Here is a 17,333-nt window from a genome sequence, read left to right as displayed (position 1 = left end):
CAATGGTGTTTTAGCTGTTCTCTTCCAGCTCCAGAAGGGCACTTGCTGTTATCATCAATGATCACTTCCATTCCAAGTTCTTTCTATGCAAGAGTGTGGGCTGCCTGGTCAACACTGGACTCACACCAACATAGTCATACTGGTCAGAAGACTGGCTACAGAGGTTTTGGAAAAAGAGTGCCTTGGTCCTAAGAGACTGTGCCTTAATAAATTCTAGATCTTTAAAAGAAAAAATAAATGTTAACTACATTTAAAAATTATTGTTTTAAATAGATTTAAAATTATTTTAAATCAAAGAAAAGGTACCGATTAAATACAAATTTAAAACAATTTTAAGTACAGGACAAATATTAATTCAGTTATCTGAAGTATTTTTGTTTATAATCTCAAATAATCACTGTGAGAAGCTGATTTAAAATAAAACAAAACTTTCTTATTTGAAGATTTCAAGTACAAATATGTCTAAATAAAAGGCAATTCTAAAAAGAATCTGTATTAGATACTTAGAGTATCATATAACTAGCTAAATGCAAATCAGTCTAGTCACTTGCCAATAAACATTGTTATTCAAACAAATCAGTCCATTCTCTGTCAAGTGCTTTGTTTAGCTTCTGATCTAATATATGCATCAAATAAGGATCGAAGAAGAAAAATCAGCTATTCCCAGTGTAAACGAAATAATGTACAAGAATCTTTCCAAGAAAACTGAGATTACAATGCTCTTATAAATGAGATAAGAACACAAATCACTAACATTTTCTTTCTGATTGATAATTTAAAGGAAAGATCACTATAAAGCAAAAGGAAAACACGTGTTCGGGTTATGTGTTACAACATTTTAAAGCTAGATATACAGCGTATTTTACTTGTAAATTCCTTTTTACAAATTATATATATATGTGTGTGTGTGTATGTATTTGTGTGTATATATATGTATATATATACATATATATATATAAAGGCAGTAACACAGATTAATAACAAAGTTTGGAGAGATGGACAAAATTAACCTGCTCTAAAACAGGAAAAAGACATCAAGTATAGTGTGCCTAAAATAATTATATATGAGAGAAAGGACTTTCTTATCAATCAGTTTTAGACATCTGCCTCCTAGTCCCAAACAAGGTTGGTGGCAGAAAAACATTTCAAGCTGGACATCATTTAGGGCAGAGCAAGATCCTTTAAAGAAAAAGAACAAAACTGTCTGGTGACAGCTTGTCAAGAGCATACCCTGGAAACTTCCTCCACTGTCAATCCACAATCTACACCTGAACCAAGAGGGCTGATGTTGTCCAGATCTTGGGATTTTCTGTCAAAGGCTTTTTAAAGAGGCACATGTAAGAAATAGAGAACATACACTGGGCAAGTAACAATATTAACAAGGCTGTCAAGATGATCTGTTTGGTGTTTTTCTCCATTCTGCTATCATGCTTCTTTGCATTAAATCAGCTTTAGAGATAAATAAACAGCTTTTCAAACTCCTTTTGCTGTCAAACACTTGACAAGAGAAAGTCCCAAACACACACACAATGCTGTGATTGACCTACCTGTAGCATGCCTTGACCATTTCCTTCTATGGTACCTTCATAAGTGACATGCAGTCGAGTCAGGGGTTTTTCACATCTATGATTTAAAAATATATTCCCTTATTTATTTTTTAATGATAAGTATTTCATTACAAAAAAATCTGAAAATATACATTAGCTACATAAAAAAAAATTGAAATCACTCCAAATCTCAAAAGCCAGAAATAGATTCCTACTATTAACTTTCTTGGTATATGTTCTATTTTCTTATTCTAATATAAAAAATATACATATTTAAATTAAAATGTGATAACATACTGTTTTGAAACCTATTTTTCACCTACAAAATATCAGTTTCTCCTCTTTAAGATTTGAAAAACTTCTCAAATTATAAAAAGATTAAGATCTGTAAAATTTTATTTTTATGTTAGATTGGCAACCTAAGGAAAAATATAGAAACACTTTAGAATAAATCATATGTGATTCTCAGATAGGCTTTATTTTCACTCATTGATAACTGTGTGTGTATGGGGAGGGGGTCTTAATGAAAATACATGACACAGAAATTCTGATCTATAGTATTTTTATATTAATAAAATTGACAGATGAACCTAGTACCTGTAAATCACAACTATTTTCTTTCATTTTATACACCATAGCAACTAAGTTGTTTATGGCGTACAAAACATGTCACCTCAAAATAAGGCACCTTGGCATATTGAATATTTTAAGCTGAAGAAGCCTGAGAGAATGACAGAAGCAGGATGGTCACCTGGATCCTCTGTGAGCAGTACCCTCCCTTTAGCCAAAGGTAAGGAGAAACCTCATCTTAGATTACAAAGAGATCCCAGGAAAGATCATAACGGGCCACCTAACAAACATGCCACACTGTCTCTCCCAGTTTACCTCAATAATTCATACTCCTTAACCTATTCTATTTCTCCATGATTGCTCTTCATCAAACCTAGCATAAAAGTACAGAGGTCTATTTCTTTGGGTATTCATTTCCTTATGAAGGCTCCCATGTCATGTAAAACTTATGTAAAATAAATTTGTATGCTTTTTTCCTGTTAATCTATCTGTCTTTGTCAGTTTAATTTTCATATCTAGCCAGGGACCCGAAAAGTGTTTATCTGGTTTACATTATATTAAAAAACCAATTCCATTTTATTAATAGCATTTGATAACATTTTTCCTTAGTAGATGTTTTCCCAATTACCTACTGAAAAAAATAGAAGTGATAACAGAAAATAACAGATGAGATACAAACCCTTAACTTATATAAGGATGGCACTAATTTGGAGGGGAGGGGAATTATATTTTTTAAATCAATTACGTACTGTTAAAAACAATTTAGCTAGGGAAGCACTATTTACTTACTGTGATTTGCTTTCTTCCTGGTTTCAGTACGTCCAAATACATTTCTGGTTAGGCTTCAATTCAACAGACTTACAGCCTTAAACTAGGAAGGTAATTTAGTATAATTTTTGTTCTAAGAACTTTGTTTGTATTAACTCATTTAATCCTCATAATAACCCTATCACTACCTCCTTTTACAGATGGGACAACAATGCAGAGGAAGCAGTTAACTAATCTGCCCAAGGCTAGTAAATATGAACCAATAAATATTTGAACTCAGTTAGCCTAAGTCAATGGTCCAAGCTCTTACTTAACCAGTATGCTATATTTTTAGAAAAATTACCTTCCAAATCCCACTTTCCTAGCCATTTTATTCCAAGGGAGGGAGACCACCTGTGAGGATACTACTGAAACGATAAAGCAGCATAAACCAGAAATCTCTGGTTTGTCAGTCAAGACTTCAAAACAGAAATCTCAACTGTTATCAATATTCTCCATGTCAAATTACAGCACAGCTCTCAATAAAATTATGAAATTGCTAGAATTTTTTTTTTTAATCATCTTCCAACTTCCTGAACAGGTCTCCCTTCTGGCCCCAGCAAATCTTCCATTCCACTGCCCCAGGAATCAAAGACATAGCCTGTTCTGGCTCTCTGTGATTAACTAAGTCGTCAGAGGTATTTACTAGTCATAAGGTATTTACTAATAATCACAGGGGTAACTAAAATATGCCAGAAACTTGGAAATCAGAAAAGGCTCCAACTTCCTGGGACCCGTTTAGCCCCTTACTCTTGGGAATACCAACAATCCTCATCTCTTCTTCACCTTCCCTCTTTAAGTGAATGCATGTTTCTGGTTCTCTGAAACCTGGGAGATTGAGTTTAGTTACATTCAACTCATTTATGAAGCAGCTAAAGCAAAACAGAGATCCAAAAATGTTTTTTTTTAAGTTAGAAAGGTTACCAAGTTAAATTCTGCCTATCAAAGTTAAAAGAAATATCTAGATCTTACTTAAGGGTGAAGTTATCAGACAGAACAGCCTCACAGATCTCCGTATTTTGATCCATCCCTTTTTCTCCCAGGTGGTAATATACAAATAAGTGTCCTTTCACACTACAACCAAATGAATGTCAGAGGCAGTTTACAGATCCTAAGCTGAATTAAAAACAAGCCCACTGAATGAATGATCTATAAAATCTATACCTAAATAATGTGAACAAAATACCTGTATTCCTATTAGGGACTAATAGAAGAGCTAAGAAAAGCAATCCTCTATATTCTGGTCTGGGCAAATAACATAGCAGATTGTTATTTTTAGTTCTAGGCACCATATTTTAATAGGAACCCATGGCCTGGGATGTGTAGAGAGCAGAGATAAAGGGCTTAGAATTTCTATTACATGTGAAATAAAAGAAATGAGTAATTTAGAAATTTTAGTATGTACCTATGTGCATTGTTAGAGGTGGGGTGAGTCAAAAAAGCATTAAGATACATGAAGGAGGGCTGAATGTTAAAAAAAAAAAAAAAAAAAAAAATTATTATAGTTCCAGAAGGAAGAACCAAGATTAGAGGTGGAATTATTAAGAAAGAATTTTTTAGTGAGTGAAAATATTAGATAATAATATAAGAAGCCAACTGAAGTGAAACAGTGAATTTCCCATCACTATCTAGTCTCTGTCATAAGTATTATCAAGTTGAATGATATTTTTAGTAGGCAGCTGGACCAGATGACTTCCTGGGGTCCCTTTCATCTCTAATATGCCATGATTCCAAAACACTGTACATGTTTTCTTCATTTCTGTTTCAATTTTGTTTTCATTTTTCTTTTATTTACTTCCCTCTATTAATAATCATCTCAGCCATGCAGTCAGCCTCCTAAATAAGTTTATTTTTCTTTCACTTCACAAATAAGCATCACTAATGAATGAAAACACCATGGGAATGCCACCTAAACAGATATGCCTTCTCAAGTTAACTCCCTTTAGAGTGAGTCCCTTTCATCACTAATTCCAAATAAAACAATTACAAACTACAATAAAAGTTATTAGCAAGTGAAAATGAGAGGTATGGTTAACACGAATGCACACCAAAAATATTGCATTTAGTATGTCTGATCATGTCTTCATGTACATTGAAAAAATTGATCCATTCTCCTTTAAGTGCTTTGGGGATTTGCTTTAGATTAGAAAATGTGTTAACTACTAAGAAATCTGAATCAACTGAGATTGGTTATTATTCTCCTCAGTAATTTTAGATAAATAATAAGAAAAAAAATGGCGAATCAGCAACTTCCACAGATATGCCAATAGCACACATGGACAACCAGACTTAGAAATTCTTGTCCCTCACACAAATTCTAGGTAATTATTATTTACATTTTAGTTTAATAATAATATTAAAAAACTTTTCCTAATCTTGTCTTCCAAGAAGAAAAGCCATAAAATACAAACACTAACCAAAAAAGGAGTAAGGAGGAGCATTATATATTGGTGTTCCACTTAATATTAGTATCTTCACACATAAAACTTCTTAATTCTAAATAGGACTTTGCTTCACAAGACAAAAATAAGGCAAAAAAAATAGACGTCTAAAGGTTGCAGACTTTTATTTAAACGGCACAAACTTTCTAGCAAGAGCTATCAATGGATTGCTTATAAGAAGAAATTCCCTAGCACTAGGGCAATTAAGAGGTTGGAAACCCATCTTTTCAGGCACTGTAAATTAAATCTTCTCGTGGTAAAAGTGTCCTTCTAATTCTAAGATTCCAGAATTATTTTTGTTATTACCTTTCCCACTCTGGAAAATCTTCAAGGCTCTGTCTTGTAAATGTCACCAACCCAGTAGGTTCTACAAAAGCAATTAAAAAAAAAAAACACACCCAGAATAAGTTTCAATTTTAAAAAGATTATAATAGTCAATAAAAGAATGGGTCTAACGATGGCTATAAAACTAATTAGGAAATACCAAATCTAGTGTTATAATACGACAGAAGATTGATTTAAAATAATATCCTTACAGTAGGAACTCTTTCTATGAAACGGCCTTCACACTAATACACAAAACTATACAAACAACAGCAAAACACTAAGAGAATTTGAGCACTGGTGCTTTTTGGTGACGTTTTCCAAACTGCATTTATTTTAAAGAAATAATTGGGGGTGGGGGAGGAAGGTGCATAATGGGTGTAGCTTATACGAAAACAAAACTAAATTTTAATCTGTAGACTCCTTCCTAAAGATAAACTTTAACCCTACACCTAAACATTGGTGAATGTAAATATATTTCTGTGTTTTATAATGAAATAAAATGTCTAGGATTAAAAGAGAAAATAGTTGGCATGACTTTTGAGATGACACAGCCAAATCCAGGGCTTAGATGATATGCAATTGGTCTACTTATAAAACTCCTTAGCCAGAAGGTGGAATTACTTTGAGAAGACAGATGACATAGTTTTCAAGGAGCAATAGGTATGAGAGGATAAAAACAGTATAATTTTAGAAGATCCTTTTTTTGTTTGTTTTCCTTTTAACCAGTGGTGAAAACAACAAATAAATCAGCTGGCCAAAAGTAATCTGTTTGATTCCAACCAAAGAACAAACTAAAAAGGCCAGACCCTTTGTTTTCTTCTGTTTAAAAGAAAAAAAGAAAGCATTAAGTAAAGAGAAATATGTCAGGAACTATTAGCGATAATGGTGGTAGAGTTCAAATGAAAACTGAGCAATCATTTCATTCCTCTGAATGATTCCATATTTCTCTGTTTTCAGTCAAAAGCAGTAACAACTCAAAAATCATATGGAGTAGTTATATGAGAAAACAGAATTTTGCTAACTTGGGTTATTAAGTATTCTTTAAAGCCTAACTTTCTTTAAAAGACAATTGGACAGCACATTTAAAACTCACAAGAGGTCAAACAATTCAAACACTAGTGAAGTAATTCCATTAATGGGAAACTAATGTCTGTATCACCATTCAGTAGCTTAGCAGAGAAGTAAGAACATTAAATATGCTTCATATACACCAGGAGAGACCAAAAGAAATTCATAAATAAACACGGCAAAGCAAAAGAAAAGGCAGAAAACCATGGCTCTTTAGATATAATTAATAATAAAAATACCTTGAGAGTATGCCTATTATCTTTCTTCCATGAAAAGGTATATTTCATGCCAGAATAGGTTGTTTAGGTTAATCAAATACTTCCTTTAATAAATCACAATATATACTGCATATGAATCATCAGTTTTTAAATACTCCATCTACAAGATACTTTGTCTAAAACTATACTGAAAATAATTTAATTCAGAAAGCTCTTTAAAATCTTTCAGCCTCAAGATCTTCATTATAAAAAAATATTGATGCTTGACAACAATGAACAGTTGGTCCTGATGGAATTATATTTTATCGATTCTAAAAAGCACATTTTTTCATGTATTAAATTTCTGAAAATAGGATATATCTTTCATAGTCAAAGATATCTAATCATTGCTATTGGTTTGGATTAAAGTTGAATTTTTCTGTAGAAGACATGCATCTGCTACTGCTGTCATTTGACAGCACCACTGACCTGAGATCAGTGTGAATTAAGTCTTCTGTTGCAGGTTTTTGTGGATCAAACTGGTAATATGACTTCAGACCCCAAACTTGGGCCTTGTGGTTCAAATTCTCATGGGAGATATTTTTGTCCCCTCTCTACCTAATTCCAAGGAAGACATTTTCAGTTTGTTTATAGTCCCTTTTCTGCAAGGCCAGGTTAATTTCTCATTTATCCCTAGATTAAGGGTACAGACCTTTGGTGTACCAGCTTTATAAGAAAAGCCTCCTATGACTCCTCATCCTGAGTTTTTTCCCTTCTTAATGGTACATAATATAATAGTACTTCCTATCATTTATGATGTCCTAGATTTGATGAAATATGTGGTACTTTTAAAACATTTATATATTTTTAATATAGTTTCTATTCAGTAGACTCCCCAACTTCTACATAAAGTAATCATTAAATTGCATATCTCTTTTATTCCACTTATTTTCTCCTTTACATCCTGAAAACCTACAGCATGTTCACTATATTTCCACAAAGAACTAAATTACCATGTATAGTGAAAAAGCCAGAAGATAAAATGTCTAATTGCAATATATTTCCCAGTGTGACTCATTCCTAATACTCATGATGGTTTATAAATTTCTAGTTGAAAAAACCAAAATTTTAGCTTTTTCCCTCAAATTATTTAAAATCCTGAAACATAGAAAAACAAGTTAGCCTTTAGAGAGGATATCATGATTTGATTCCAAGGACAGAAAAGTAAACTCTGAAAATTACGTAGGTATAATAATGGAATTCATTCTATTTAGATTTAGAATAGCAAAAAATATACTCATTTTTGTGATAAAGTATTACAAATTCTAATTTGGTTTAATGTATCATATGTTTCAATGAGCCTTCATTTTCCTTAATATTTCATTTAGTACAGAGCACAAAACTAAAAATTGATAAGCTGAGAAATAAATAACCCTCTGTTAAAAAAGCATGTCATTTTCCCCTTGAATTCCAAAATTCTGATAATTGATTCCTTTCAAAAAATCTGAACATTGTCCAATAGCAATACATTCAAGGGAGGGAAATGCCAAGTACACCATAATGGGAGATTACTTACTAAAGGAAGAATATGAGAACAAAAACCTTAAAATGATATAATGATGTAAGACAATCCTACAACCTGGATCACCAGAACCGAAAAGAAATCATTTCACTTGACCAGAGTTGACCTAGCAAAAAAAAACTTTCGAGATGTTCTGGTTTTCTTTATAACCATCTTGCAGGAAAGGTTACCCATTGATAATAGTTAACATTAATAAGCATGTAACTTCTCATTTAATATTTATAACTATCCTATAAATTATTATTATTCTTTTATTTTACAGATGAAGAAACTGAGAGTTAGATATGTTAAGAAACTTATCTCTGGCCACTCAGCTCCTAGGATAAGAGTGGGAATGCCAATCTAGTTGAATCTCTTGTCACCACCAACACTGGTTAGATATTTACCACCACTTCCTCAGTTGTTGTCATTAACCTCAGGGAAAACAAGATGGCTGAGATCCAACAGAGGAAGAAAGACATGTGAACGTTAAGTACAACACTGTTTTATAAGAACTCTACAAAGGGTTTAAAGGAGGCATAAAAGAGAGGGATCTGTAGGAAGGTAACAAATTGGTGGACCTCTACGAATAAACTAATTGCAAAAGTCAATGCTTCTCTAAATAAAGAACACCCAAAATGTATTTTCTGGTCAATATACTTTCTTTTGAAAGTATTAATTTATTGACTTTATTCATGCAAACCCATTAAGGTATGTTACACTGGTCTAATATCAGGGTATATAAAACCCACACACATTCATAGCTCATATTTATGTATATACTGAACGTATGCAAAAAAAAAAAAATCTAGATTAGAATACTGGATTATTTAGTTTGGGCAAGAAGGTGTACTTTGAACACAAAATATTCTTGATCTGAACTGTCTCCATCAGTGATAAAAATTATAGTAAGAATGAAAGAAATTTACTTTTCTCTGTGACTCTTCTGAAGTAGCAGAAAAGTGTTTTAAGTTTCTCAGGTTTTCTTGATGAACGTCCTTCAAACAACCTGAAAGAGACCAAAAATAAGAGGATGAAGGACGATTTTAAATGCCTTAATGATTCACAAAAAACTAAGTCTATAATGCTACTAGGTAATAAAAGAAGTAATTCTTCCAGAAGGTAATTCCGTAATGATAGAGAACTGGAAAACTGTATTCAAATGAGATCCAGAGAGAATTGAAACCAACTAGAAGCAGGCTTCTTAAAAGGTGTTCAAATCAGATGATGCTATCTAATAACCACGACTCTCCAATATATCTTACCCCAGGGAGAAGGCGCCATCTGGTCCCCCAAAGTCAATTAGGCCAGTGAGTTAATGCTCAATCATTTTCCCAGTGGCAAATACTACTTATAATTCACAAATTTACTAGGTAGTTACATGACTGAACAAAAATGGTATCTGAAAAAAACCCACGATTGTCTGTGTTGTGGGGGCAGTGGAGGATGTGACGACAACAACAACAACAACTAGCAGGATGTTGGGGGATTAACCAATCTTGGTTAAACAAATATACCCTTTTCGTGGCAATCAAAACAATACCAACCCTATGTCATCTAGTTTCCAGAAACCTAGACTTGCACTACTTAATTTAGTTTTTTTTGAAATGATGTGGCACTGTTAATGGTAACACATAATGCAATTTATCCTGAGGAAAGAAAAGCAGGGCTTTGGAAGCAAATGACTGAGTAAGTTCTTCACTAAAAGATTTCAAACACAAAAGCCTGCTTTTAGGCACAATATTTAGCTTTCCAAAGGCATTTAAAAATTATAGAGAAATTCTGTGGCTATAAATGATGTGGTATTATTCATCTGCCTCTAGTCATATACTCTGGCTTTAAAACCAGAAACTCTTCAAGTAAAAATTCACTTTAATAAATACCAAAATGGGGAAAAATTTTCATGATTAGAAAACCAAGCTTATGTAATGTAACTATGCAGAGAGGAAAAAGTTAATTCCATGAGAAAATTATATTGAGGAAATGAAATGAATTAGGAAAAGGGAAGGAAATTCAGATTTCGAATGACTAATTTTAGTGACCTGAAATTCTGAGAAAACAATTTATTTGAATACTTATTTCCTGAAAAGAATAATAACGTCAGAAAGTATTTTAACCAAATACAAAATCTAATTAATATTTTTAAAAATCAATTTTTAAATAATCCTTTGTAATATTTTTTTACTCATCTAAGGGATCTTCTTTATCTAAAATGTTTATTATAAATACTCTTAAAAATCTAGATGCCTACCAAAAGCAAGAATCTTTGAGAGTACAAGTTTCAGCTTAGTTCCTTTTGCAACACATCAACCAGAACAGTTTGTTTAAATCAAAATGGCAGTCAAAATGAAGAAGCCACTTGGCAGTTTAATTAAGCATCCCGTATGAAATAAATATGATTTACTAAATAAATATTGTGGGATCCACTGCAAAATTCTTTTCTAGGTTCACACTTAGTAAAGGAAAGCAGTATTAATATAAAAGACAGCCATCACCTTTTCTTAGAGATGAATCTATGTACTATACAATTCAATTTAGGGGGAAAAGTTCCTATTCCACATAACTGTTGTATTATGAGGAGAAAATGGCTGTTGCCCTAAGGAAATAATTCCCCCAAACATAAAAAATGTCTCTAGTTTCTACATGTGGTCAGCTCTGTGTAAAATCACATATAAGTTCGTATATTTCGTAATAACCATGAAGACAAATTACTAACCTTAGGAGCCTCTTGGGACTATAGACTTATTACTCTCATAATATCAACTTTCTTAAAGATTATATGGCTGTTATTATCACCCACTACAAATGAGCACCAGTGTTTATTTTTGAGGTCCAAACCTTAGAGGTACAAATCAAGGAGAATCTATTCACTGACCCCCAAACTAATTTCATATCACTATGTAACCAAATACGCTTTCCCATCTTCCTGATAGAGTACAGAAGTGTGCATAGGATGGAGGTGATGAGGGAAGGGGGAGGTATAGAGTAAGTCAGGGGATATGACATAGGTTTAAAACCTTTGTGTCAGTTCTCAGACTTTGCTGCTGTGAAACTTGATAGCATTATGCATAACCACCCAAATAAAATAAATTTTCCTAGTATGAAAACAAGTAAAAAATAACATAAAAACATAGGCAAACAGCATGAGTGAAAGTCATTACAAGAGTAATCTAAGGGACAGCTTTTGGGAGGGAGGAGGAAGACAAAGGAACTGAGGATGGTGCCCCAGAAAGAAGAGACAGAAAATAGAGCAGGGAAGACAGAGAAGAGATCGACAGAAATGGGGCTGGAGACAAAGAAAGGGTATGAGAAAAGGAAACTTACACAGAGAGAAGAAAGATAGATAATGAAAAAGAGACAAGAGACTCAAAGAGAATGATGTCTTCTCATAATTATAATAAAACACCATCCAATATTTTAACTTCTCAACATCATTTTTTGGTTTTTTTAATTGAGATTTTCAAGTCCTGGGTATGAATATTTGAAAGCATATTTTGAGTCAGCAAGTGTGTATGCACACATACGAACATAAACTAGGCCATAATAACCCCTCTTCACGTAGGGAAAACATTTTGGCATTTAACTGAATGATAATTACAGATTATTAAGGAACGCAAACAGAAAAAAGCTAGTCTGGCAACCTCTTTTTTTTCTAAACAAAAGTTTTTATTTTCAAGGGAATAAGTCAATCAAGGGTCAGATATTTATTAACTGGTCTTTTTCATTCCATATGCATAAAGAGCAACAGCGTTTAATAAAATCTTTCCCTAAATGGCATATTGATAACATTACTGGAATTGGATTCTAGACATACACCCACCATGTGATTTCAAGTTCAGGATTAATCCCATTAGTATGCAGTAAATCAAACCAAAGCACTATAACCTCCACTTTAAAATGGAAGCAAATGATAATCTGGAACTCAGCCAGAAAGTCATTCTTGGCTTTTCTGTGAAGCACTCTGCCATATGGCTCCAGCAGTATTTTCAATCCAGGGAAGAAGCAGATGTAAAAGCCTCCTGGGCTGACCATTGCTGCAGCCCACAATTAATCTCTGACCATCAGTTTCTAAGTAATCTTAGAAGCATCAATGCTAATCACATTGGAAGCCTTTATATGAATGTTTAGACCCTGAAAGGCAAGCAGGGGAAAAGGTCAATGGTATTTAACATAACTAAGCAGGGCTGGAAGAACACAACAATAAATTTAAAAAGGAAGACTTATTCAATTTATTGACGTCAGTATCCCGCCACATACTCTTAACCATTTTTCTTATTCAATCAACTAGCTTGTCATACCTTTTTTTGAGACTAAATACACACACACACACACACACACACATACACACACACAGAGCTAGCTCCCAACTGCCAGAAACTATAATCATAAATAGCAACCATGTAAAAAGAAAACACAACAACAAAATGTTCCATAATCACCTTAGCAAATGGCTCATCAAATTAGGTACTTGACCTTTCATAAGCCATATATAAAAAGGGTTGTTTTCCATTTCTGGAGTGCACTCAGAGCATTTTGCTCTTGAGAGGAAGTGAGACATAATGAAAGAGTACTGAGTTTGAAAACAGGACAATATTCAAGTCCCGGTTCTACTGATGAGTCATTTACTCACAGTGTACCAATTAGTATAGAAGCTTCTCCACCTAGAAATTTCCAAGGATAGATTCAAAGTGAGCTGTCAATTGGCTGCATCAATGATCATGTATAGTTGTCGTTCCTGTTGTAAACTAGTTTACACTTATTAAAACACGTATCATCTCAGTAAGAGGCAAGTACAGACATCCAGGCTGCTGAGGAGTACTTAAAACAGCTGTAGAGACTACCATAGGCTTTACCTGACTTAATTAATTTTTAATGTTCTGGTGACCAAAAAAACATCCATCGGCCAGGAAGACAAGAGTATGTCTAGTTTCAAATCTTCAACATACCTACTTAAATTCATATTTGGTGAAAATGCTACTGAATTTAAATCCCTTATGCTCACTCTGGACTGATAAATGGCTATGGTTCATTCTACAGATCAAGAATTATTTCTAAGGATAGTTCTAATTTCTGACTATAAAAAGTATTAATATGGTTCATGGAAAGGAAAGCTGTATAGTAGAATGATTAAGGGACATAGCTTCTGCAGGTTGCTTATATTTTCCCAAGTCTAAATCCCAATTATACCAGTTAACTTGGTGAAGTAAACGACCCCCTCTAAGCATCCGTTTCATTTGAAAAATGAGAAAAACAACAATACCTAATTTATAAGATTAACATGAGGATTAAATCTAGCATAGTGATAGGTACATGACAAGTACTTAATAAATATTAACTAATTTTAAGAGAGAATCTCATGCAAAAAAATATTTCAGATAATGTTGAGTAAGCAGAGGTACCTGTGCTGGAATAAGGCATTACATAATGTTCAGCAAAATAAAAAACACTCATTTACATAAAATGCATACACTGTTCTAACCCATATTCCCTTCATTAAGAAAAATGGCTCAGCCTCTTTTCCCATCAAACCTAACATGCTGACACTCAGAGCTAACCAGCTCAGTCTTTAGGATAAATGTACACGAACAATGAAAAAGATAAAGATGCTGTTGCCAAGAAGTCCCAGCGTACCCTGCAGAAGTTTAGCTGAAAAGCACACATGCTTTAAATGAAAACACATGCTAAAATTAACAAATTCTGGTAATTGGTGGCAGGAAATAGGAAGTTACAACAGACAAGCTTCCCAAGACTTGACTTCAAGCTGTCAATCATCCCAAACCTGCAGCCCATTTTACTGTTGAGAAAAGAAGGCTGTTAGTATTACAGGTGCCCTGCCCTCAGAAGGCCCTGTGGACTATCCTCTTCCATGCTGAATGGAATAGTTAGGGTGAAAGAGAGGTAATGATACTGTGTCTACAGGCCTATAAATAAGAAGCTCCCCACACTAGCTCTTTTGGAAAGACTCAAAAAATCTGTGACATTCCAAAAAATACAAAAATCATCCACTTTTTATTAACTTTGTCTTCTGCTCCATTTCTAGTAATTGACATGTTCCTTCTCTTAAGTAACTATTTTTTCTTCTGATTATAAAACTAATATATGCTCATTATAAACAGTTTGAAATATATAGAAAAGGATAAAGTAAATGTGTTAAATGTTTTATCTCACCACCAATGGTAATCATATTTTAATTCATTTTCTTGTCAGTCTAGTTCCATGCTCATACATACAGATGTGAATACAGCAGTACATTAATAGATAGATATTTTTAATTGAGATTGTATTCCATTTACAATTTTTTATTTCTTGTTAAAACCTACAATTACTGATTCTAATCGCGCTTAACCTTCTGCTCCCTTTCTTGTGCTTTTTCTTGTTTTAGTAATGAGGACTGTGTTATAGTTATCCACAGAGATCTTTAAGCTTTTCTGAGAAAAGTGCTATAAATACTTAATCAAGATACAGACTAAAGTTATCGCTGAGAAGTTTAAATATTGAATTTTTAATGAGTGAAACTTAACGTCTAGAATTTGCTTTAAAATATTAGAAAAAAACATGGGGTTGAATAGGTAAAAAAAAGAGTAAAAAAACACTGGTTAGTATTGCAGTTGGGTGATTATAATATGGATTCACTATACTGTTCTCTTTATTTTTAGTATGTTTGAAAATAGCCATAATGCAGTTTTTAAAAATAACTTTTTAAGAGAAGAGGCTTTCTGATACAAGCTTAACTTAGAGAACACACAGCTCTTATATTAAAAAAATTTTTTGAAAGTCTACAATTAAGTCAAAGAATCAATCTTCTGAGAAAGTTTGTAAGACAGCAAAGGATTATCTTAGGGACCATCAAGATATATGCAGTAGCTGATTACTCATTCCACAGAAACAAATTGTAAGTGGCCACTGAAACACTCATTTCAAAGCATTATTAATTAGATCTACTTTTTAACAAAGCCAAAAACGAGGGAAAAGACCCTAGAACCACTGAGATTGCCTTTAGAATTCTGAAAATAAATTTTATAATTTACAGCATCTCTGCAGATCCTACAGTTGATCAAATATTTATTCGAAATAAACAGAAAGACTACTTACTGTTCAATGAATCCTTACTATTAATATAACCAATACTCTTCATGGAAACAGATAATTGTATTTCTATAAAATTAAATTTCACTTTACTTACATACGAAATTTGACTATTTCCTTTTCTAAATTAAAATAGAAAACCTGCAAGAGATGTGCAGCCCTTAGCTACTAGTCTACTTATTTAGTAGATAAAATTATTTATTTTTCAAATTATTTAATAAATGGGTTCTTTATACAACTACGATTGCAGATTCTTATGCTCTTTGTTTTCTCTCACTTCTACCACAAATACTAAAGAAATCAAAGATTAAATGCTTAATTATATGTGGCTTACAAATAAAACACCTACTAATTCCTACGAATAAAATGCAGTTTGAAAAGTAAGACTGTAGACTGAGAACAAGGAGTCTAAGTTACAGTCCTAGCACTCAGCCACTAACCAGTCACCTGATTTCTCAAATGTTTCCTCTTCAAATTTATTTTCATTCACTAAACAAGAATTTACTGAAGACCTACCATGCATGAGATTTAATGAAAACAACAACAAAAAAAACAGGACAGGTAAGGTCCCTATTCCACAGAAAGAATTAAACAAGCAATTTATAAGAAAACAGGCTAGGTGGTACAGTAGGAAAAGTAGAGAAAAATGAAGGCACATTCCTGGTTATAGAAACCTAGAAGTACCCCTCTCTCTCTTCACTCATGGGCCAATATAGTCCATTATCATCACAATGACTTGCCCTTCGAATAACTCCATAGCTCCACCCCCAACACTACACTATCCCAGCTACCCTCCTCTCCTGGCAAACTGTAATAGCTTCTCCAACTATACTCTGGCACTTCTCATTGTAATCACAACAAACTTCTGAAAATATAGATCTGATCAGGTCCACCAGCCTCCCCCCTCTCCCGATATCAAATGCTCTAATGGCTCCCTATTGCCTCAGGATGGTCTACCAGACACAGTAGAATGGCTTATTGGCCCCCACCTACTTCTGCAGCCTCCCCTCTCTCCATGCTGCTGCCACACTTGTCTCTCAGTCCCAGGGCCTGTGTCCTTCTCGCCAAAGTGCATTTGTACATGTGGTTCCCCTTGCCTAGAAATCAATCGCCTCTCCTGTCCTCTTTGTTAAAAACTCCAACTTACTCTTTCATACTTCATTCAAAAGTTATTTTTCTCAAGGAAAGTTTCATTAATTAAATTATAGCCTTCTTTAATACAGTGTCATAATGCTGTGCACCTCTTCTTTTTATAATGGAGGTACATATGGGCTGTCAGAGAAACCCAGAGGAGTAGCAAAGCCACCCTGGCAAGATTAGAGCTATCAGACACAGTGATACATGAACTGACGCTTGAAGGAGGAATAAAAACCATATGGAAAAGAGAAAGACACAGAAATCAAAACGAGCTTGTCCCTCCTCTTGTAATCCCAAGGCACTTAACACAGTGGAGAATATTGTAATTGCTCACTGTATATCTGAACTAAACTAAATGACTAAATACTATTCTCTTAAAACAAACTTGGCTAAAGTATCTGTTTGAAAAAGATTAAAAACATGTCCCTGGTATTTAGCAAACAAAGCAGGTATGATACAAAATAGATACCATCGTTGGATTTAAAAAAAAATTATCTTACATGGATGATATTACTTTTCATTGTTTGTTGTCTTACTCTTTAGTGTTAATAATGGAGAATAACTGTATATAGTAACACTTTCATTGATATTG

General features: G+C 33.4%; 1 protein-coding gene across 3 annotated transcripts in view; it reads right to left on the bottom strand.

Annotated features, from left to right (window-relative positions):
* Positions 1-17,333, bottom strand: part of PARG (poly(ADP-ribose) glycohydrolase) — a 115,233-nt gene that overhangs the window by 45,305 nt on the left and 52,595 nt on the right. For all 3 annotated transcript variants that reach the window (XM_016140947.2, XM_036223548.1, XM_016140948.2), the window contains 3 exons: positions 9,448-9,527; positions 5,672-5,732; positions 1,548-1,623 (listed from right to left, as the gene is read on the bottom strand). In XM_016140947.2, the coding sequence (XP_015996433.2) occupies positions 1,548-1,623; positions 5,672-5,732; positions 9,448-9,527 (217 nt within the window). The remainder of the gene's footprint in view (positions 1-1,547; positions 1,624-5,671; positions 5,733-9,447; positions 9,528-17,333) is intronic.

The sequence above is a fragment of the Rousettus aegyptiacus genome, unplaced genomic scaffold (genome assembly GCF_014176215.1).
Source record: "Rousettus aegyptiacus isolate mRouAeg1 unplaced genomic scaffold, mRouAeg1.p scaffold_m13_p_6, whole genome shotgun sequence".
NCBI lineage: Eukaryota > Metazoa > Chordata > Mammalia > Chiroptera > Pteropodidae > Rousettus > Rousettus aegyptiacus.
This window is presented reverse-complemented; position numbering and strand designations above follow the sequence as displayed.